At 33.2% G+C, this 24,237-nt stretch overlaps 1 protein-coding gene across 11 annotated transcripts in view; it reads right to left on the reverse strand.

Annotated features, from left to right (window-relative positions):
- Positions 1-24,237, reverse strand: part of PCDH9 (protocadherin 9) — a 929,325-nt gene that overhangs the window by 896,030 nt on the left and 9,058 nt on the right. The window contains exon 3 of one of the 11 annotated variants that reach the window (XM_045478640.1): positions 4,699-16,647. The exons of the other annotated variants lie outside the window; for them this stretch is intronic. Coding sequence (XP_045334596.1) covers positions 16,501-16,647 — 147 coding nt within the window. The 3' untranslated portion in view covers positions 4,699-16,500. Of the gene's footprint in view, positions 1-4,698; positions 16,648-24,237 lie in introns of those variants that run through there. 11 annotated transcript variants of the gene reach the window in all.

A 24,237-nucleotide genomic window follows, 5' to 3' on the forward strand; every position in this document is an offset into this window, starting at 1 on the left:
AGACCGACAACTATTTCACCTACTTTGAAATGTCTCTGATCAGGAATTAGAGAAAACTATAGATAGTGAAAATGTACAGTGAAAAGTCTCTCTGCATATATATATGACAAATACTATTAAAATATTATAATAAACACCTTAAAGTTTTGAACATATTTTCAAAGATGAATTCTTGGCAAATACATTTTTGATGTATGCTTATACAATGTTTCATATCATTGTCATTAACATACTTTTGTCTCTTTTTCAAATCAATTCTGACTCCTGGAATGAGTGTTGGAAGATTAAAAAGAAAAAAAAAAAAATCCTAGCTGAGTCACACAGGAGCTGTGTGGCCTTGAAAAAGGCTCAGACACTGAGCTTTAATTTTCTCAGAAACGAGGATAGAAACCAAATTCGTACACTTTTTGTGGGGTCCAAACACACTATTTTATGTGAAATTACTTTATAAATTTATGTGGCTACGGGCAATAAAGAAAAACATTGTTGTTATTATTTTCTTTGTAAGAAGAAAGAAAATGTCAGGCAAAATCTAGGTTGGAAATGTGAGGGTGAACAGGAAATTACACCTGTGTTATGTCACTCCATGGGGACTGTCTGTGCACCTTATAGCAGCAAAAGGATAATGGACAAAATATAAAAAAGAAATCAAATTTAACAAATAGTTCGGACTGCATACATCAAAGAGAGTTTAAATTTAAAGCTGCCTATTTCATTCGGCTGTCTAGCTGCTTATTTGCATGTCTGCTCACAGCATCAATTATATATGTGATGAAGAACATTTTATTAATGTGATCAAAGTACTCATTCCTATGGAAAAATGTAGGTTTTTAATGTGCTATCTTATTTTTCCTATTGTATGTACAAGATAAGGAAGGACAAATATTTCTAGGTTCTCTCCATTATCATAAGAGAAATTATTCCCCAAAAAGTTCATTTTCTAAAAAACTGTGCTAAGAATATTAAATTTCTCTTATTTGAAATACTTTAACTATTTTCAAAGAATATTTAGTAGGAGTTGCATAGAGAGCCCAATAATTTATATGCATTTGGTTTATTACCCAGGGCCATAGGTCCCTGGCAGATTTCATAGATGGGCTTCACAGGATCTGTGGAAACTTTGAATGATTTGCAATTAAAAAAAAATATATGTGGGTATATGATTTTTTTCTGGAGAGTGAGCCTACAGCTTTTAAATGATAATCAAAGGAGTCAGAACACAAAACATTTAAGCACTACTGGTTATAAAATGAAATACTTAAAGTAACAAATATATTTGTTATATTAATAACCATTTATATGCTTGAGGCTATTGTGCATTTCCGAAATGACTAAAATAAGTAATTGCTAAAAGGCACAAAATAACATGCATGCATTTAATCCATATATTTAGGAATAGTCCCTTAACTGTGCCAATTAATAGTTACTATTCATAAATGGATTAATTTCAGCATTCTTACTCTTATATGTAAGACATGAAGTAACGATGCAAAGAAAATAACACATGCTCATCAAAACCAAAGGTTACCAGGATTTGCTTTCAATACTTTAAAAGTAGAATACCATTTTATTAAATATAGACTTATACTCAAACTGGCAAATAGGTGGATGATGACTTTTCTGGACTGTAAAAAAAATATGTATTTTAAATATCAAGTATGCACTGTGTATAACAAAACAAAAAATAGTTATTTTCCCCATTGTATAGGAAACATACCTTTTTCTATCTTCCAAGTATAGTGAGGAAAAAGTAATGAAAATAAAGTCACCTTAGCATACATCTTGCTATCTAACAAGATTAACTGAAATTTTATTTGAAAAAATATATGTAAATTATAATTGCTAACATGCATTAATAAAAACAACAACTCTGTCATCAGGTGTCTTCCGTAATTCATTTTGCCATAAAGTATTTGAGTTCCTACTATACACCAGGAATTCTGCCAGAATTCTTTTGAATTTGCAGCATATTATTAAATCCCATTTGGCGTACAAAACTCTGCTTTATCCCCTTCACCCACCCACCCCCCAAAAAAAACCTAGTCACCTTAGAAATGAAGGCTGTAAGTACAGCATGCAAAACACATCAAATTATGCGTAAAGAAGACGCTTGGCAAAAATACACGCCATAATAAAGGCGATCAGTAGATACTTAGTCAATAAACTATAGAATCACCCTTTTTCTTCTGACATATATTTTAAAGTAACCAAAAAAAGAAAGGTAAAAGAACAATTCATTTGCACTGGAGAATTCTGAATTTTTTAATATATTCATATGAGTAAATGGTTATTTGTACACTTTAAAAGATTCAGTAGGTGCTTTACTAAAGCTTTACTAGAGGAAATATATTTATTTATTTTTTTTTCAAGGTTTATTTATTTTTGGGACAGAGAGAGACAGAGCATGAACGGGGGAGGGGCAGAGAGAGAGGGAGACACAGAATCGGAAACAGGCTCCAGGCTCTGAGCCATCAGCCCAGAGCCTGACGCGGGGCTCGAACTCCCGGACCGCGAGATCGTGACCTGGCTGAAGTCGGACGCTTAACCGACTGCGCCACCCAGGCGCCCCAGGAAATATATTTAAATATCAAAAGCAACTATATGAAAATGATGACCTCAGCCTATGATGCTTAGGCTAATAAAAATATTAATAATAATTTCAAAGGTTCTATTCAAAAATTTAAAACTGAAAGCTGATATGTTATTTCAAAGAATATCAAAAGCAATTGCTGGCATTAAAATATGTATTAAAATTTGATTGTATAGTAGATAGGTAGCTCATTACATTTAATAAATAACAATAATTAGGTTTTACAATATAAAAGAATTAATGTCCCAATCATTCTCAATCTACCTAAATATACATATATTCTTATATATATATATATATATATATATATATATACACAAATTATATAAAAATATATGAACATATACCCATATACATCTCTAAGATTAAGCACTTTATTTCTAGTCATCAAATACTTAAAAATACAGACTACATTAGCTGGCGTTGTCTATCAGAACATATTGGTGTCAGGCATAATATTCATCCTTTTCCACTACTGATTCTTGTTTAAAAATCACTTGCATCTTATAAAATATGACTAATATTTTTTATTTAACCCTCCAGGTTAATATCAGAATGCATGTTTCAGGTGCAATTAAGTGGTGAAAGTGGTTTGGATAATGTGCTATATTCTTGTGTTTTAATATGTTTCAGCCCAGGTCATGATCTCACGGTTCATGAGTTTGAGCTGCATAGGGCTCTGTGCTGACAGTGGAGAGCCTGTTTGGGATTCTCTCTCTCTCCCTCTATCTGTTCCTTATCTGCTCTCATGCACATGCTCTCTCTCTTTCTGTCTCTCAAAAACAAAAACAAAAACATAAAAAACAAAAACAAAAAACAAAAGCAAAAAACAGAACTAATCCAACGGGAGGAATGCATATTTGGGATCGCTCCACTTCTCCAATAGAAAAAGCACCCTGTTATCCCTGGCTGTTTAATATTTAAGATACCAACAAGCCACTTGCCCAGCTCCTATTTGTCCTCACATCTAACTACGTCAGTATTCAAAATATTTTTCGTCATATGAATGGAAGGTAAAAAAGTGTCCTGTTTTATGTGTAGCATCAGAATGTCAGCACAGGCGAAAATATTTTCATTCAACAACATTTGATGATTGGATTTGACCAATTTACTCTTTTTAAGGGGAAAAATCTGCAAAAACAAAATCAGCAAATAGGGCAGATGGGCTAACTCTCTCTGGGTTAACATACAAATTCAAGGGCAACAGCAATCTTATAATATGCATTCCATATTTATGATCAGTAAGTTTTCATCTCTGCTATTTCAAATGGAATCCTTTCACATGAAAAATGCCGGGAACTTTTAAAGGACATCCATGTTTTTTTTGTTTCTCTTTAACAAGTATATGGATAAAATAATCAATATGCAGCTGGGAAAGTGGTTATGAAAATTTAACTCAACTCTCCACTTCTTATTGTAGGAAATCTAAACATGAAACACACACTTATCCCCACCCAGCGTGTAGGGGTACATGTGTTTCATGTGGAAATGGCCAACTGGTTGTGCCCCAGCAGGCTTCAGGTGTGATTTGAACTACCGTGGCGAACTCACATAAGAAACCTGAATTTTCTTAGCAAAATAAGTGAGTCTATACCTCAGTGAACTAACCCAAACCAAATATGGACATTTACATTTACTGTATTTGGGAGTCTAGCCTTATCTTTTTAGTGGGATGTCAAAGGTAACTCGCCAAACTTTCACTCTCAAATCTCCACTTAACTTCTGTCACTAGAGCATTAACAAGTTTGATTAACAGATCTGCATATGTTTTCTCCACATTACCTCCATGTAACTGCTTCTCCTCATTCTAGAGCACTCAGTTAAAGTCCAAACTCTTTGACATCCCAATGCTGCAAACTGGACGTAATGAGTTACTAGAAATTTGAGGGGGAAGCACATTTGGTGTCTTTTAGCCAAGGTTCCACAGGTGTTAGCAATTCACCACTTAGCAGAACAGCCTCCCGATTAAACAGGGGCTAACTATTCACCACACCAATGTTGTAACTCATCGTTTGATCAATAAGGTTAAGTTCAGGGAACCCTTATTAGAAAACCAGAGAACAATTTCAAAAAATGTTCACAAACAAATTCAACACAAAATCTCAACATTGTACAAAACAATTTCTGAAACTTTATTGTGAATTTTAAGATACATTTAGTAAAGTATGTTTTCCTTAATATAATTAATTAAAATAAATTGGAAAGAAATGCACATACTACTTTTTTAAAGCAAGGATAAGTACAGACTTTTGAAGTCACAATATATACAATTATATGAGTGCAATAAGCTTCCAAATACATTAGGTATATATCTGTTTAAATAAATAGTAAAATACTTGATTTGACATATGTGAGAGTCATACTGATTACACCAAAAATGTTTTACAAAATATAGCCAAAAATGGAATGTTACACATTTGATATACAACTTTTTAAAATACGTTATATATTCATTACTTAATTCAAATTATAGTGTACAAAAGTCCATTTTAATGAGGACAGTTTTGTGTTTTTAACACTGTTCAGCAAATATAGATAGTAAGATGCATCCCTATACATGTTACTAAAGCCCCATCAACTGAAATCACTAGCACAGGGAGGAAAAAAAATTCTACCAATTATTAATAGTAATAATTTTTATTGATAAATTACTAATGTAACACACTGCGACATTATTTTGGTTATTTTAAGTCTTCTAAAATATATTACCTAATACTTGAGGCAAATTGTTTTTGTGTATATAGAAACTTAATTTGAAACCAAAATAGAAAGATATTGCTACATTGAACTTATCTACTCTGTAATATATTTCTTTTAAATAATACCTTCAGTTACCAGTTTTCAGTTGGGAAAATTTTCCCTATGATCCTTTAATAATAATGCTTTGTGTAGTGCCTTACTATGAATCTCAAGAACTCATTTCACAAAGTAGCAATAGAATATACTGTATTGTGAATGGTACCTATAGAATATTGGTATTATAGGAAAATGTCATGTTAAGTGTTTACATCTATAATTATTCATACATTGTAGTACAATAAGGGAAATTATTTTCAGCCATATTTCATCATTTGTAGCATAGAGTTACACGTGACAATTTATTTGGAGTATATAAAAATGTGGCTATTTTGCAGAAGTAAAACAATATAATTACCAGGGTTTTTTTTTTAATTGAAAACAAATGTTTTATTTTCCCTAAGGTTCTTTTAATAATAAAAGAATGGAAAAGGAATCAAACATATCCACCTGTCTTAGAGTGGTGAAGTGGGAAGATGGACAACTCAATGGTCATTCTCTAAAAATTACTTAGGCAATAATGATTGAAAAGATGCATTTTGCATTTACATAATGAACAATGTGCTTATCTGACTATGTCTACAAAAACTGCCTGGTAATATCAGAACACAATTATAGAATGACTAGGAGCACATTATAAGTTTTTTTTTCTTTTTTTACACTTGAACTACAAAAGCAATATAAGGAAACCTATTGTATGTGAACTAAACTTGCATTATTATATTTTTAGAATATTAGGATATCAACATATCTAAAAACAAGCAAGACAAGTTAAATTCTCCTAAACCTCCCCAGTACCAATTGCCTACTGTTTTATTGGAGCAGCACCACATGTCAAGCACCCAGTCAATCTCTATAACTCACCAAGTTGCCTTTTATTGGTCAGAATGAAAAGCATATACATTCTCTGCAAGAAGTCAGTTGATATTAGGGAGCCGGGTAGAGGAAACACACAAATGCAGATTTATCTACTTTTAGGCCATAAACCTCTAAAACATGAGCTCTGCCTTACTAACTATGGCACCTTATTTTTTTCCATCAGAGCTATTAACATTGTTTGTATGTTAGAAAGAAATATACTGGTTTATGATGGGGGATTCCTTCTGTCCATATTTGCATTAGGGGTTGTGTGTGTGAGTGTGCTGGTATGTTTTCAGGTTAACACAAGATTAAATATAATTCAAATAACATGTGATTGCCAAAGAGTAATTTTATTTCTTGCCCTGTAAAAAGAACAGGGGTTAATTAAGCAAATTGCTATGTCTTCTCAACACTTTGCACTTTAAGACCTGGACAGTACCATAGCAATGATTTGTTTAACTACATTCACACTAAGAGAAGACATTTCCAGTCTCTTGGCCACTCTCTCAGAATGTTAGAAACTAAATAATTCCTTATTTCTTAATTTTTTGAAGTTAAATAAACATAAATAAGGGCTCATAGGCTCCAAATATCCCTAAATTAGGTAACAAATTTATTGAAAGTTTAAAGACAGTCATCTCATTTATCTATATCTGGAACTCCATTACTATGGTCCATAGACTATATTTCTACTTTAATGCCACCCTGTATATCAAAAACTCACCCATAATCACCTCAAATGTCATATGATTATCAAATTTGGGACTTATTTTTTATAAATGATCTTATATTCGGCATATCTCTGATCCTTCTGGCTTTAATAATTATCATTATAAGACTTAATTTTTAAAAGCTTTAAAAAAAATACCGTGAATTGCTAGAGTCCATTGCCTGATCTATAAGTGGTACCAAATAAGTTATTTTCATGTTGCTATAGTTCACTTCTGTCAATCCATGCACAGCATTCATATACATTTTGTGGTTTAAAAAAAATCAAATGCATGCAATAGAGATATCTACTGAGAAGATATCTCAAATTAGGAATTGGTGTCCATTTGCTTTTTCTACCACATCACTGAAGAAAAACCACTACAGAACTTTTACTCTATTACTGTAATGTTGTCCAGTTCCATTAATCCTCTCCAAAGAATCACACTCAAAAATCTAAAGATTAGCACTCCCATCAGAAATCTATGTAAAAATATATTCAAGAGCTTGCCAAATCAAAACAGTAATTTTATTAAGACACACAATCGATTTGCAATAAAAACAACTGAAAAGTTCTCAGATAACTTGAAAAAACACACAGCCTTAGCAGAAGGCATTTAATGCTTGAACAACACGGTGGTTAGGGACACGGTCAAAAATCTGTGCATAACTTTTGACTCCCCCAAATCTTAATAGCCTACTGTTTCCTGGAAGCCCTACTGAAAATGTAAACAGTTGATTAACACATATGTTGTCTATGTATTATATACCATATTATTACAATAAGGGCTACAGAAAAGAAACTGTTAAGAAAATAAGAGGAAAGAAGTTTACTGTACTGTATCTGGTAAAAAAAAAAAATCCACATGTAAGTGGATCTGAGCCAGTTCAAACCCATGTTGTTCAAGGGTCAACAGTATATTGCCATAATTCTACCACTATCATAGATAAGTTTGTAGCTGAAAAAAGAGCTAAAGGGAGCCTTCAATAGATTATAGTTAAAATATTTTTATTAAAACTTTTGGTAAGGTATGGAAAAATCTTTTCACTTCAGACAATTCATACAGCAATATGTATATGGTTATATAGATGCGTTCAATCATTGTATCTAGTTTTCTTATTACGGTCAGGCTAAGCATACCTTTCCAGTGAATATTTTTAAGAGATAAAAGTGGTTGTAATCAAAAGGACAAAAGCATACAATACATAGACTATCAGGCCTCTTTGTTGAATCAATTCTTGATACTTGTGAAAAATTATTTGATGAGCAAAAACGCATCAGCTTAAGTTACATAACTGTTTTCCACTTTTCTTTTTATTCGTTTTCTTGAAATTCTGAATGTGCAAAGGCTAGGAATTGGTGTCCCCGTGCCTTTTCTACTACCTCCCTGCAGAAAAACCACTACAGAACTTTTACTCCACTACTATAATGTTGTCCAGTTCCATTATTCCTCTCATGTCCTTCCTCAACTTCCAAGAGTTGATGTATATTAATACATAATTATGGAGGCAGAAAACAAAGTACATGCTGGAGAGCCTCTGCTCTCCTTAAGGCAGAAATTTCCGATAGTAAGACTATTAAATTTGGCTCTTGTAATGTCCATTTGGATGGAGCTTCTGATTCACAATCATGACCAATAGGCATAATGTTACTACAAATTATCACCAACACCGAGAATGTCAATGCAAAATTAATTTAGTTTCTCACAAGGCCTTGTCTGTTTAGTTTCTAAATACAGAAGAACTCCAGCCATATTTTAAGTCTTCTAGAAAGCTAAAGCAACACATTATGTTAAACCACTATATTCATGTCTGCACGCCAGGATTATAGTTTCCAAACCCCATCTTGGAACTTTATCATAAGACTGTAACCTATTGTAAAACCAAAACAGTCTGGCAGTCTTCTACCTAAACCTGATAAATAGAGATGACTAAAAGTGTTTGCTTTTATGTTTGGTCTCATTGAACATGAGTTACATCAAAAAACTGTAATTTAAAAAAAAGATCACTTCTCTAAAAATGACTCTTTAAACAGACATACAAAAATCATTCCTCACAGCCCTACCACAAATTGATTTCTATCCTTACATGTTATTGAGTTCAAAGTAACCTGCCTGTATGCCTTTGAGTTCACATCTGAGAATTATGTTTTCCCAATATCTCACCTTAATAATTTAAAGAAATCTTGCCACTCTAGTTCACTGACAAATTAGTAGATAAACTTAAGTTTCTTACACCAATGGTTGATCCGAAAGTATGCCCTTACCAGCTTCTTGTTTTCTAATTAGCAACATGGAATCTTTGGTCAACATGTTCAATTCTGCTCTTTAATTAGAGTAATTGAAAATTTTCTGCCAATTAAAGCTTATTAGTAAGGGTCATCAAGAAAAACCTGCTGCCCCCAAATCATACTGAACCTTAAATAATAACTGAGGCCACAAAATCATAATGTAAGTGATGCAAGTTTCAAAACTATAGGGTTTTAAAAGGATAAGTCAATCTGCTTGTCTCATACCAAACTTTTTCAAAGAGCTAATTTTTGTATTCTTTGGGAATGTGACAGTATTTATGTTCTAAATAAAAATAGCCTTCATGAAAGCTACTCAATGATCCACATGCACTGGACACAATGGACAGAAAGTTTAGCATGTTGCACCCAGAATCGATTTCTTTTGCCAAATGGAATAAGGGAAGCTGTGTATGCCTAACACCTCAATATTTCATTTTAACCTTCAAATGTACCTCAGAACTGCAACTTCCTTAGAAGTTTTATCATAATGCATCCTTTATAAGAATCAATGATAAAGAAATTCTATTTGGCTATAGGGCTGAAATCATTCTCCCCAGTTCTCAGACTTCAGAGGGATCTTAAAAGTCCAATAGGAGGTTGACAAGTTTTTACCATCTATTGTTAGAGTTGTAAGCAAGGAGGTATTAAGCCAGTAATGAAATATGGTATATTTATCAAACTATATAAAATTAATGGATAATTTTGGGGGTTGTGGGTGATAAATCTGAAAAACCTAAGCAAGAAAATGGTTAAAATTGAATAAACAATAACTTATATGCATGTTTCTAAATAGACTCGAGGAGGTGTTCCCTCAGTACATTAGAAATAGGTTGGGAGAAGGCCCGTGCTGATGTTAGCTGGCTCCTTTGTGCAGAGGTGGACGGTGGTTGATATTTCTGACCCATGCAGAAACAGGGGCTGGAATAAAATTTTTTGTTTAAGTCATAAAGCATCATTCTAGTCTACGGGGAAAAGAAAGATCTTTTTGTTATCATTATGGTTTGACCTCCCCCTCTTCTCCATGCCTTCTTATCAGATATGAGTAGTTTAAAAAGAGGATAATCAAAAAACTCTTGTTCTATTTTGAGCTTAGCAGAATGTTTTAAATTCATTGCTAAAATCCACTGTTTGTGAAAAGCATTCAGAATCCTACTGCCTAAAAGATACAAATGCTCTTCCTACTCTTCCTACCTACTGCCTGTGAAGGTTCACTGCAACCTGGAAAGAAGTGCACAAGCCCCGGGTACAGTTGCATCACCGTGCCATGTGCTCAACGGCAAAATGCGTATGTGAAAGGAATTAAAAACAAAACACAGTAGACTTTATCCTTTTTTGCCTTCACACAAAGAATTTATTTTTGGCACAACTGACTCTTGGTGATGCACCACAATTTCATCTTTTTAACTTAAAGTGCAATCAAGAGGCAGTATTGCCTAGCAACTACGAGCAAAGCCTCTGGTAGAACACTGGGAGGGTTCAAGTCCTGGACTACTCTTCACTTACAGGAACTGTGACCTTAAGCAAATCATTTAACTTCATCTCAGCTATAAAAGAGATATTAATAATAGTACCTGACTCACAAGGTCACTGTTCCTATTTAAGTAGTTAATACATGTAAAGTGTTGAGAAGAATGCCAGGCACACAGTGAATTCTCAAGTAAATGTTGGCTATTATCATTGGTGTTGGAAATCTAGTTTCAAAGCACTGTAAACTACGTTTTAGAAGCAAAGGGATAATGGTGCCAAAGTGAATATTGTGATCTCTTTCAGAGCCCAAAATGCCCCCCATTTCTCCTGTGAAACTGTTTGCTATTTCACTGAAATTACTGTGGTTTATTTTGACCAGTTACTTTAATATACGCTTAAAGCATGTTTATATTTTTTTAGTAATAAAGCAATAACTAGTCATGTTAAAGTACTCAATAATTAGTTTCAACCTCAATAACATACTATTAGGATTAAGGAGTTTATTCTTCTTCTTAATGTTAGCTTTTCCTCGATACAGGTTACTCCAGCTCTATTATGGTTATCTCATGTTGCTTTTGTCCAAATTCCTAATGAATTTCTTTTCCAGGCAAAACATTGGAGGGCACAGTCTACACAAATTCATTAATATACAAGCATTCAATTCCAAATCAGATGCCAACACATCATTCTCTTTGTACTTTAGAATAGAGGACTGATCTGATTAATCATATAGCTGTGATTCACTGTATTGTCCACAGAATGGCTCACACTGACAACGCTCCCTAAACTCACAGGATTTTAAGACTTAGCCTGTCCAGCTTCTCACCTTGCCAGTGACTGTTTACATCTCATTCCATCAATTACTGCTCGAAATAGCTAAGACGCTCTTAGGCAAAAATCATAGAGTACTCATTTGACACTAATCTATGCAGTTTTTTGTTTTGTTTTATATTACTTTTAGATTCTTTATAATTTGTTGCTGCCTGCATTAGTAACATTAAATAGCTTGGGGGTTTTATTTTAAATAACTTCCAAATGACCTTATATCCATGGAAGGAATATTTTTAAAATAACAGGTCCATATAGCCATATGGTTAAGAAAGGCATCTATCTCTCTTGCTGCACATTCAAGATGTGAGCAGTGGGATAAAGTTGCTTAATACGAAAAACAAAAACAAACGTGTCTTGTGGCCAATATGTGGCATTCCTAGAACTGTACTTCCTCCTTCTTTGTCAACTCCTAAACCCATCCACCTACGGTGTAAAATTGTTTGTTTGTTTGTTTTTGGTAGTACCTCCACCAAAATCCTGATAGAATTGCTCTTTCCTGAAGTTTTCATAAGATGACAGAGCCCAGTGCCGTAAGTCATGATAAATGTAAGCAAATGGTTCAGAAATCACTGAGGTAGTAGATGTAAAAATAAGCACTCCTGGGCTACTGTCCAGGTTTCAGAACCATCCTGAAAGGCCCTGTTTCTGCATTGTTCTGGAGAGAATACGGTAGGCTGCTCTGTTGTGGCAAAACATAGCTCCAATTTATGTACCTGTAAGCAAATAGCACTTGCTGTTTGACATTCAGGTGGCATATCTGGGGGCTATTTCAGCTAATTTGCAATTCAGTCCTTTTAATCCCAAACTTGATTTTCCTTCAGCAGATTGACAGTTCTGATTATTTACATTATTTCTTCAGTTTAACTCTATTTTGTCTTTGAATGAACAGGCTGCCAATGAAAACAACAAGCATTAATTAGCTTTTCTAAGACACATCCTGATAATAAACACCAGCAATCCAAATGACCAGTTTGACTTTTCAAAAATTATATTTACACATTATCCCAAAACTATGTGTCTCCAATATTCACAAAAGTTAAAGTACTAAATTCATCTTCCTGCTTTACTACAGAAAAAAAAAAAAAAACAATCAGGTAATATTACTGACAAAAATAGGGTAGCTACATACTATTTCAAGTGGATAATTTTCTAATCAAATTATAAACACCAATAACCTGCTTCAGATTTTAGAGTACTTCTGTTTTGTGATTTTTTTTTATTTAGGAGGAAAAAGTTAATTTTCTAGTTCAGAAGGGAAAAATTAATCAGGCAGAGACAAAGAAGATAAAGGCAGTGCTCTGTTATCAACACTAAGGCAAGAGAGTGACAACAGATCATACAATGGGGATATTGCAAATTGTTCATTGTCAGGAGAGACTGAACCACAGGGTTTATTTTGTAATTGTTTTTCATGAGTCAATGTCAACATTGATTTGCACTGTTTGAACATGTATCAAATGATAAAAAGAAATAGGCCAGACAGATGTTGGGTAGTATGAGTAAGTCTGCCAAAAAGGATGACTAAGTTATTAATTAAAGACATAGTTCAATTTTTAATAAAAATGAAAAAAAAAAAGGCTGAATCCAATGATCTAATTTTCAGATGAGAAAATCTAATTCTTAAGATGCTAAGTGAAACTTCAGCCAAGTATAAGCGGTTTTGGATAGATAGGACTATTGCCAAAAATTACTAAGAAATACCAAAGTTTTGAAAATTGGAAAATCTATTTATTTTAATAACCCCTACTGGTTCATTTTCTTTGGTAAAGCAATGCATAGTCATTTCCAAAAATCATAATAAGAAATTAAAACTGGGTAAAAACACCAAGTCAACAATCACTGTAATGATGAGACTGACACATTTCTAATTGTGTGTGGAAATTATTTACTGCCAACAGAGTAACACTCATGTGATTTCCACACCAACCTTTGTTTAAATGTATCTGTTATCCTAAGCTTAATCTATCCTGTTTCTTGGTTTGAAATTAGCTTACCTAACTGTCCATATTTTCACACTGAAAATGGACTACATTAGTTATATGGTGGGTCATAGCAATACATTTATTATTTCCCCCCAAATTGCTAATATTTTAATCAGTATATTTAAGTGCCATTACACATTTTATTTCTAAGGTATATCATATTTTACCAGGTTTCAACTTTGTAGCTCATTTACATTATCATAATTACTTAGAGATAGTTGCCTAAGTATCCACAGAACAGTTGGAAAGATCTTTCTGGAGTTAGGCACCAGCTTGATGGTTATCACTGAAGCCTAACTGCAATTAAAATAGTACATTTGCTGGAAGTAAAAATTTATCTTAAAAAATGTCTGCACAAAAAAGTGCAGGTGAGGCATTAAGTGCATTATTTTTCAAAAAACCACCATAGCATTTAAATGCTATGTTAAAATTTCAAAATGACCTGCTCATAGAAACATCATCCATATGTAAATTAGTTTGAGAAATGATTACAGTTAAAAATAACATAGTCTGTCTTGCCTGAAATGTAAAGCTCAATTATGACATTTTCCTCTGTGATTAAAGGAAACCAAATTTTTAGGATATGAATGTTTCTCAATTTAAGAAATAATATATATATACACACATATATATATATACATATATATGTGTATATATATGTATATATGTATGTATATATATATAATAAAGGTCTCTAGTTTTTAGTATTTTATTGCATCGATTCCTTGAAATATTGTGATAAATATTCATAAAGAAAATGGACTTGCCCAAATCATAACCATCTGGAGGTAAAAACCAATTAAACCAAACATTTACTCTGGCCAGAGTTTAACATCTCTGTTCCACTTATGCTTATGTCTTTTCAAAGGGTGAAGGTTGAAACACTGCTTTGCAGAATATCATGATTCAAAATACCCTTTTCTAAATGGATCCCTGTGTAAGTGGATCTCCATCTGTAGAGAACACTGTCTTCTTCAACTTAGGTTATTACTCAACATTATCAATGTATGCCATGTTTTTAAAGTGATTTTTAATATGGCAAATATGCTAATCTCAGAGTTACAGAAATGAAGTTTTCTTGCAACTATATTTTATTAACACCTTTGCCTGTGGAAGAAGTGTGATTTTAAGGATGAAAAAGTGTATTTCCCTCTAAATTAACCAAAGGATAAATTTAAATGTGGCATTCTTATAATTGAAGTAATAGATCTTAGAATTTTATTACCCTACTGAAAGATCAAGTCTCCAGCACTAATTTAAAAAAAAAAGGCTTTAAAAAATATATTTCAGGGAAATGATGACATCAATTTAAAACAGAGAGAACTCATATTTTAAGTAAGGGAATTCCAAGAAAAAAAGTATTGTGTTTAAAACCCACTGGAATCTTTTAAGGCAAATAAAATATCTTATTTTCTTAAAACTTCCCACTGTCAAATACTGTTTCAGGACCACTGAAGTTACACAATAGATGTCTGTTGAATAAAAGAATTAACAAAAAAATATAGATTAATTTTTGTATATATCAGTAGAGGTCTTTGGCAAGAAAAATCATAGTTATGTATTTTTAAGATAAAAAATATTCTTAAAAAAGCATACATTTAAAACTATAGGATATTAATTCTGGAATACATTTTAGTATCCCTTAAGGAAAATATAATATGGTTTAATAGTCCAGTGATAAGGCTGGATATTGTCTGGTTGTCAGGCTTATACCCAAGTAGGGGTTCCAGGCAGAAAAAATCCTTCACATTGCTAGATGAGAAAATCAAGTGGACCCTGTTTACATAAGGAGAGATGTGAGAATTGCAGTACAAGAAATATAATTTTCTTCATAGAATAAGTGTTTGGTCATTATCTGAACTGAAACTCATATATACTTCCAGGGGTGTACAATCACCTCTCTATTCTAAGAGTTAATAAAGGTTTACCACTGAGATGGACAACACATAATGGTGGCCATCTTAACTTACATTTAGCCATGTTTAGTACACATTTATATGTGCTTGATGCCATGAGAAAACTAAATTTTTTTTTTTAACAAAAGCAATGAATCTAAATCCTTGAAGCCTGATTCTTGCCATTTACCTTCATTTTACCTGATTATCTCCATGTTTGTCCTTATGGTGACATTAAGTAAAAATTACTGAACATCTATAATGCCGTGCTATAATCCTTACAACTCCATGACGTTTGATACTTAAGGTAATATTCATACTATATCCCCGCTCTGTTCACTATCTTAGTATATTACATCTTAGTATAAAACAAGCAGTAGTCTAAAGGAAATCACACCAGTGTGTCATGTTATATGTTTGATTCAATTTTTCCAAGCACAAGGAATAAGTTTTCATATTGTTCTTGTTCTAAAGTCCTTTTTTCTTACTTAGCTACTGTCTCTATATAAAATTAGAACTAAACTAAAAGGCCAATACAAAAATAATTTTATCACACTGAGAAAGTAGTAAAGGTCAGTAAGAGGTTAAAAATTTAATTTCTACAATCCTAGTTACATTGAGGCCAACTAAAAATCGGCTATATCTACTTATTTAGTTGATCAAGTTAATTGAATTAGTAACAAATCCCCACTACATTATGCTCCAAATCCAAATCAATAACTTTGTCTTGATGATTTCAGCTAAGCTACCATAAGGCAATGATTTTGACCTCTGGTATATTAAGAAAAGGTATTTTTTCAGATACTATCATATTGTGTCATATTTTTATTTGTTGGGTCTCATTTATGTTATTATGTCACCCATACACTCAAATGTTATAAACTTGCATATTCAAACATTAAAAACTCACTTATAAGTGAATATGGTATTTTAACATGAGAAAGAAAAAAAAACTATTGGTTATTATGCTTCTGGCTTACATTTGATGAATCCCAGAAATATGATCCATATACTCCAAGGCATTTTAACTAGTTTGATTACACCATGGATGTCACTACTTCAACGGAGATGCTTTCTAGTCTATGGAATAATTGGAAGCAAAACCCAGCAGGTTTCAAATGGCTCCAGCTGTGTTAAGTACTGACTGTGAAACAGATTCTCTCTCTTATATGTTGTTTTGTAATAGGAGTGATGTATAAGGTGAAAATCCCCAGACGGGTGGAGTTCCTATGGGTAATCAACAGGGAAGTGAATTAATAACAAACGCTAAAAGCAGAATAATTTTAAATACAACATGTGAATGAAAATGGCGAAATACTCAAAATGAAAGATAAAGCAATTATATAAATGTGGCACAATAGGGACTAAGTTCAAAAGAAAACATAGGATCCTGTCTGTACTACTCAGATGCTGTTACAAGACCAACTTTTCAGAAATCCTAAATATCAAAAAAAAAAAAAAATTTTAACCAAAAGCAGAGTAACAGCTGACATGCTTATTAAAAAGACATAAAACTCATATTCCAAAAAACCACCAAGAACAAAACTAAGAGGACACACATTAAGTGCAATCTTCACCTCTGTCAATGGCAAACTGGTATCCCTGAAGACAAAAGAGAGAAAAGCAGGTAGGTTTTGTTTTTTGGGGTTTTTTGAAGTATCTGCCTACCATGGAACAGACGTTGACAGGGATCCATGTACCCGTTCACTTAATCTCATGATAACCTTATGGATTAGGCACGATTACACTCATTTTACAGACAAGGAAAGAAAGAACTGGTACATTTAAATGATGTGCCCAATGTCACAGTTTCTAAGTAGCAGTTCATGGAGTCATTTTTCCTACGCCAAATATCAAATTACTTCTTGGGTCTCCGTTTTTTTTCATCTAGAAAAAGAATTAAATAGGCCAAATAGTCTCAAAGTCCCATTTGAGTCTTGAGAAACTATCCTGTGAGTTCTTTTAGACACCAAATATATCTTTCCAAAATTAATATAGTAGCTAGACACTGCGCTAGTCACTATTCAATTATTATTTTGCTTCTTTTTATAGAATTCATACGTGATTCTAGGGTGATGTCTAGATGACTCAAAAGTCTATTAAGGGAACGTTCATGTGACAACTTTTTTCCCTCTAAAACACCTGTCCCTATCAAGCAGATAACAAAGTAAATCTATTGATCATTATGTTTAGAGGTAACGACTCAATCTAAGTATTGAAAGGTATAAGTACAAATTTTTGATAAGGAGGCAAAGGAATCTGACCCTGTTTATTTAGTTTACCCTTTCTTTTCCCATTATATCCCAATTTAAGAAAAAAAATGTTATGATGGGCAAACATAGTGGTGTGGAATAAGGGAGAAAATGGAAACCAGAGACATCTGTTTATGTGACAGAAGAGTATTCATGTACCTCAGAATCAGCAGCTTTCTAATTTTCTGCTTCTCTCTGTCCTACATGCTGAAATCATTGAGTCAAGACACTGATAAATGATATAAAGGTATTAATTGTACTTCACTGTTAAAAAATCAAAATGGTAAAATGCAGAGTCTAAGAAGGCCTATACTTCCTCATCTATAAGTTAGACCTCCAGAAATATGAATGGAGGGTGTCAGGGAGATCATAATTTCTTAGATTGGAGAGCACGAGCACTCCTCAGCCACAAAAAAATTCTTCAAACTAATTAGAGCTTTCGTCATCAGGCCGAAGATGTTACAGAGGAAAATATGGACAGCAGCTGAAACCAAGCATTCACTCTCCACATATACTTTATTCCTTTGCCCTCTGTCACAGCCGCAATGGATACAGATGTGCTTTGGGTGTCATATGCTTACCACATTTCAATATAATCTAGAGTTGGTTTACTCAGAGGTAACCTGTAAAGAACAATTTTGGGTACACTGAGTTGCCCTGTAATATATTTGTTTATTTTTTTAATATATAAATGGGTTGCAATCCTTTCCAGTGAAATTATATCCCTAATGAAGAAAATGTTTCAAACTAATATATAGCCTAAAAATAGTGTTTTACAAGTAAAAGTAGGCCACACATAAGGAAGAAATACCAGTGTAAAGGCAGGGCTCTGGATTGGAAATAAAAGCCATTGGCTTTAGCCATGTTACTTGGGAAAACAAACAAACAAACAAACAAACAACATTTTCTGAATCTCAGTTTCTACATAAAGAATGGATTGTCTTCTTTATATGGTTATAGGAATGAAATCAATGGAACTGTTATACATACATAAAGTATGATTCCATTATCAGCTTATCTCTCAGGCTAAGTCAATATTTGCTGAATGCCTACTAAGTTCACTCTTAGGCATTGTAGATTTGGTCTTGGAAATACAAAGGTAAGAAAGGTTCAGTCTCTTACTCTAAAGAAATTTCTTACAGTTTCCTTAATTATTAAGTTTTAAATTATGATATACCAGGATTTGATTTAACTGAATTACCACTTGAGACTGAAGGATCATGAGGAACCAGGGCCGTGTTTTGAACAATCCTGAATATACGACTGGGGTTGATACTGCTTTGGCTGGAGAGGATGCACAGCCTTGCCAATAACAGATGGTCCTACAGGAATAGTTTAAACCCTGAGGAGTGTTGCTTTCAGTACCATCCAGAAGTCAATAACCTTAGCTAAAGCAGAATTTAATTGTCTAAAACAGAGACTTTAGGTGTCAAAATGATTTTGCTTAATTATTACCATGTTTAAAAATCAATCAATGAATTCAACATATTTTGCCATCACTGCTTGGCAGAAGATTTTGCTGTCAAGACCAAGAATGAGCTCATGTCAAACTAAAATATCCTAACGACTGTCTGTTTTTACTACAACTTAATGTAATTTTGATACTCATTTCAATTCTGTAGCAAAAAGAATTTATTTTTATAAAATTTTGACATCTTTTTTTATGTTGGAAATTTGAAGATTAGGAATGGCAACATTAATCCATACAGTTAAATTTAGCATTATATCTTCATCTTGAAAATGGTATGAGTGAGAAAAACTCAATTTTAAAAATTGCAAAGGAAAAAATATAGATATTTTCTATTTCTAGGAAGAAAGGACACACTGTGGGTATTGTGATACCTTAGGGATGTTCTTGAGCAATGTGTATATATATATGTATATATATATGTATATACATACATATAAATGGATGTATGTGTATATATATATACATATATATATGGATGGATGTATATATATACATATATATGGATGGATGTGTATATATATACATATATATACACATCCATCCATATATATGTATATATATCAAGAAACTTATCTGTGTATTTTAAAATCTATCAAGAAATTTAAGAAAGCAGACATATATTAAGTAACATAAATGAATATAATCCACCTAGTGAATGATAAGAAATGGAGGAAAGAAAAGTTGCCAGTGCAGGTGTGTTTACAGCTGACAAACAGAGGTAAGGCTATTGTGATTCTAGGTTTCCAATGTGAAAATTGGTTCAATGACATGAATATATGACACAGGAGGGCATCAACTCACAACTCAGAACTCACTCCATTTTGTCTCCATTTGTCACTTGCACCTTCTACAAAAAGTTTCCTGCAGAATCCTGTGTAGCTGTGTATTTGAAAGTCCTCAGCGTGCAGCTGCTATCACACAGAGGCACAGATTGGTTGTACCCTCCGAATCCAAAAAAGCACTGTTTTTTTTTTTTTTTTCCTCAAAGAAAAGATCTACTATGGAACTACTGTCAGCAGAAGACATTTTCTTCCTATAAAAGAAAGGGTTTCATTTTATATATCCTTCTGTGTCTCCATTCTTCTCCATATTGAGGTTTGTTTAAAGAGGAAAAAAATTTAAAAAACCTCATTCACTGAATTGCGGTTGCTATTGTCTTGCACAAAAACAGTTTTGTTTTAAAAATCAATCATCTATGAAGATTCTCAGCAAGTCCACCATACCTACTGTGTACTGCACGTGGATTATATGCTCTTTCTAGTAGGCAAAAATATAGGATTTGTAAAATCATTTAAAAATATACATGGCTCTTTCCACTGATTTATATCTAACAGGGCCAAACATGTGAAGTATTGAAGAACTGCGAGGCATTTTACTGAACACTGTCATGAGGTAAATATATTTAAATACACGTATGTCTGGAATGAGATGCTGTGCTACACACACACACACTATTCACAAATGGAGCAAGGATGAATTCTAAAAATACAGCTCGAGAAATGATTCAATATCAATTCCTATGAGGATCAAAGCACTCACTTAGTAGCCAGCCCTCTTCATTATGGTAATGCTATGGTTTTATGGATACCTAGGGTTTTCATCTGATTTACTTTTGGAGGAGAGTCGACACACACAACTGAGAGTTTCTTCTCAGGAAGAGTTGAAAGCCAGATCACGGGCATCGGAGGTACCAAAGGTAAGTGTGAGCAGGCCTGCACTGTCCACTTGGAATAACTAGATTCATCAAAAAGTAAATCTGTCTATTCCAAGGCATGTGTTTGATATTTTTATTCTTTCAGACACATCCAATGTTTCTGCTTTTGGAAAAAATAGGCAAGACTAATTCTCTAGGCTATAAATCACTCTAATGTGGAGGGAAATGTGTTAGCTGGTTGTATTACAAAGCCTTTACTTCATATTTAATAGGCACCTGCAATACCAGCATTATACAAAGCTCTCTACTTTGCAAATCTTTAAAACCCCACTTAATTTTCAGTACCGATTTCCTGCAATCTAAGAGCTTATGAAGGGTTCACTGTGTTCATACAGATCTATGCAAAATGTGCCAGAATTTCCCTGTCTGTGATGGCATTCATTTGGAGGTGAATCCCAAATTTTTATCACTGGCGTGCTTATTTCCGACCAAAATAAATATCCTTAGAATGAAAGCTGAAGATTACGAGGACAAAAAGGAGGCAAAGTAACTAGCACTGGGAGAGATATATGCAAATATCAGCTCAATGACAATTCTTCATACCATTTACAATTGAAGCTTAAAGACCCAAATACTCTGCAATCCATTAGTTTCTCAATATCCTGGAAGGGATTAGAGTATTTCTTAATCAACTGCTAACAGACTGAAAAAGGCCAGAGAGTGAATATTAACAAAGCAGGGTAATACTAAAATGCAGAGATGGCCAGATAGAAAGACAAATTGTGGAAGAATGTTAAAATATATTATACAAACATGGTAAAATCAACCCAATTTCCACCTCCTTGCAGCCCACATAATTAAAAATCTATATAAATGAATGAATGCTGAGGCTGTAATAGAATCCTTTTAAGAAAAGATAAGTTCACTTGTTAACAAATTCTGGAATAATGAGTATAACATGACTAGAAAGAATTAATCAAATATGCCCCTCAAATTGTGCTTATATCTTCACCACCCCCAACTGTACAGATGGTCCCACGTCCATCATTTTAAATGTGATATATGCTGATGGACCAGTAATCGATTGGACTGTTAAAATTGGGGAAATATTTAAGTAACGTAAATAACAGAGAAGTATGGAAAAACCTATCCCTAATCATTGACTTCAAGTTCTGAATGCCTTAAAATCATATTATGGCTCAGAAATTTCTACTAATTCCAGTACTATTCTTATCTATAGGATACAAACTGTCTAGAGGACAAAATGTGAGTGAGAGAGTAAATATGGGTTGTTTTCCCACTTTATTCCTGCCATCACCCTTTACCATTAAGGAAGGGTAGTTGTTTAACTTACTTAATGAACTTCCATTTTAATGAATCTTGGCTTAGGGAAAAAAGAATATAAATCAAAACCAAAATGTCAATCATAGTAATATGTCTTTCTTGTTCTATGTTTCTGATGACTGACAGCCCAATAGATTTGTATCAAACAAAGGTAAAAAGCATGTGTTCCTTTCCAAATGAAATGTTTGACAGATTTAACAGCTATCTGAAATAACTGATGAAATCCTAAACAGCACAGCCTATCTCCTAATGTACATGAGAAATCTTATTTCTACATTTGGATTTTTTTCCCTGATCTGATGCAGATTCAGGGGGTCCTAACTAATACAAAGGATATACCACATTAGCATTATTAGTTATTGAACTCCTATGCTTCCAGATATTGAAAACTTTAGAGCAAGCCCCCTGCTGCCTTGCATTCCCAAATTCTCACTAATATCTGACCTGTGATTAGAGTCATTTTTTTTTAAATGACAAATTTTAGGGCCCTGGTATGTAGAATTCTGGAAAATCTATTAAACATAAAATCAGCTGTCAAGAAAGCCAAAATTTAAAAACCCGTGTATTTTTAAATAATTCTTAGTTTCCAACTACCTTGACTATATAAGATATTAACTAACTTGTTAATATTAGCAAGAGACTAGTTTGAATAAAGGGTCTCCTTCAAGAAAACATCACACTAAATTCAGAGAACGCTTACTGCAGGGATTTTAAGTGAAAGTGGTAAACAATTCACTAAACTCACTTTCTTTTTTGTCTGAAATAATACGCAAGCTAAGAGTTCAACTCTGACAAAGTCAAACTGAGAAAGTGCTAAAAAAGGAGCAGTAAAGTTGACATGGCCCTCGATCCCATAAGCACTCAGTCTGGTACCGCTAGACCAGCATGGCGTCTGTGGGGGTTAGTTAGCATTTGGACCATTTCTGCATTCCCACCTACCCCCCCCAAAAAAAAATTAGATACCAAAACAATCTGAACAATAAAATAAAATTATGGAAACAATGCTTCTGAGAAAATAATTTACAGGTCTCAGTACTGTCACAGAAAATAATGCAATATGAAAAATAATTTATTAAGAGACCATTTCTAATATTTTGGGTATAGTTTATGCACATCTCACATGTCAGTCAACATAAAAAAATGAAAGTTCAAGAGTCAGACTAATTCACAATTGGTTATGAGGAAATGTGGTTTTAGATTTGAGGTTTTTCATTAAATCTAAATTCTATTTTACTATTTCATGTATATTTTAATTTGAGCTATTATGAGAAGATACATTATAGCTTGAAATATTTAATAAGACTATACATATACCCAAAGAATATCACGTATTCTTACCAGTACAATACTTGCAAGGTAATTTTAGTGATGTTAAAGCCTCTTCTGTAACACCGTAAGGATGACTCACTTGAAACTAAGGGAACATCAGTTTAGTGTTTCTATATATAGAAATAATCGTAAAATTTAGGAGATAGTCTTTTAACTACTGAAATTGTTTTCTCTACGTTAACACGTATTCAGTAATCAGAAGACACATCTATGCTTAATACAGTGGCAACTTTTATTTTTACTCTCCTCAAGGTTATTAGCAATGAATACTAAAATGTACCTTGAATTTTATAGCTTAGCTGTATCAAGTTGAAAAAAAAAAATCAAGTATTTGTATCACAAATCCAAGAGGAAAGGTAGCCAGTTTGTATAGATGGCCCATCCTCATTTCAAATTCCTAAATCAATCCAAGGGGTCTGGGTTTCCTTTACCTCACAACTGACTTCTTGATCATAGGGCACTTGGCCAAAGGGAAGGAGTGGAAATAAAAATCGCAACTGATAACATTTTAAATATACTTTGCATCTTGGGGAGCAATTTTTCTCCACATACCACCTGTGTTCAACTGTCACAATATATTGCAACATTTGGTAGTTTCAAGTATCGTCACATTTTTTTAGTAACCTCACATTAGTTCAGATTTGCTGCCTTCACTTCTTTCAATTGCATTTTCCCACTGTTCTAAATAGCAATTCTATGACTGTCTTCTGCATTTTACGTGACACAGCACTTCAGTGGTTGTAGTGGGATTATTCAAAAATGAAAAA

Source organism: Leopardus geoffroyi, chromosome A1 (genome assembly GCF_018350155.1).
Source record: "Leopardus geoffroyi isolate Oge1 chromosome A1, O.geoffroyi_Oge1_pat1.0, whole genome shotgun sequence".
Classification (NCBI taxonomy): domain Eukaryota; kingdom Metazoa; phylum Chordata; class Mammalia; order Carnivora; family Felidae; genus Leopardus; species Leopardus geoffroyi.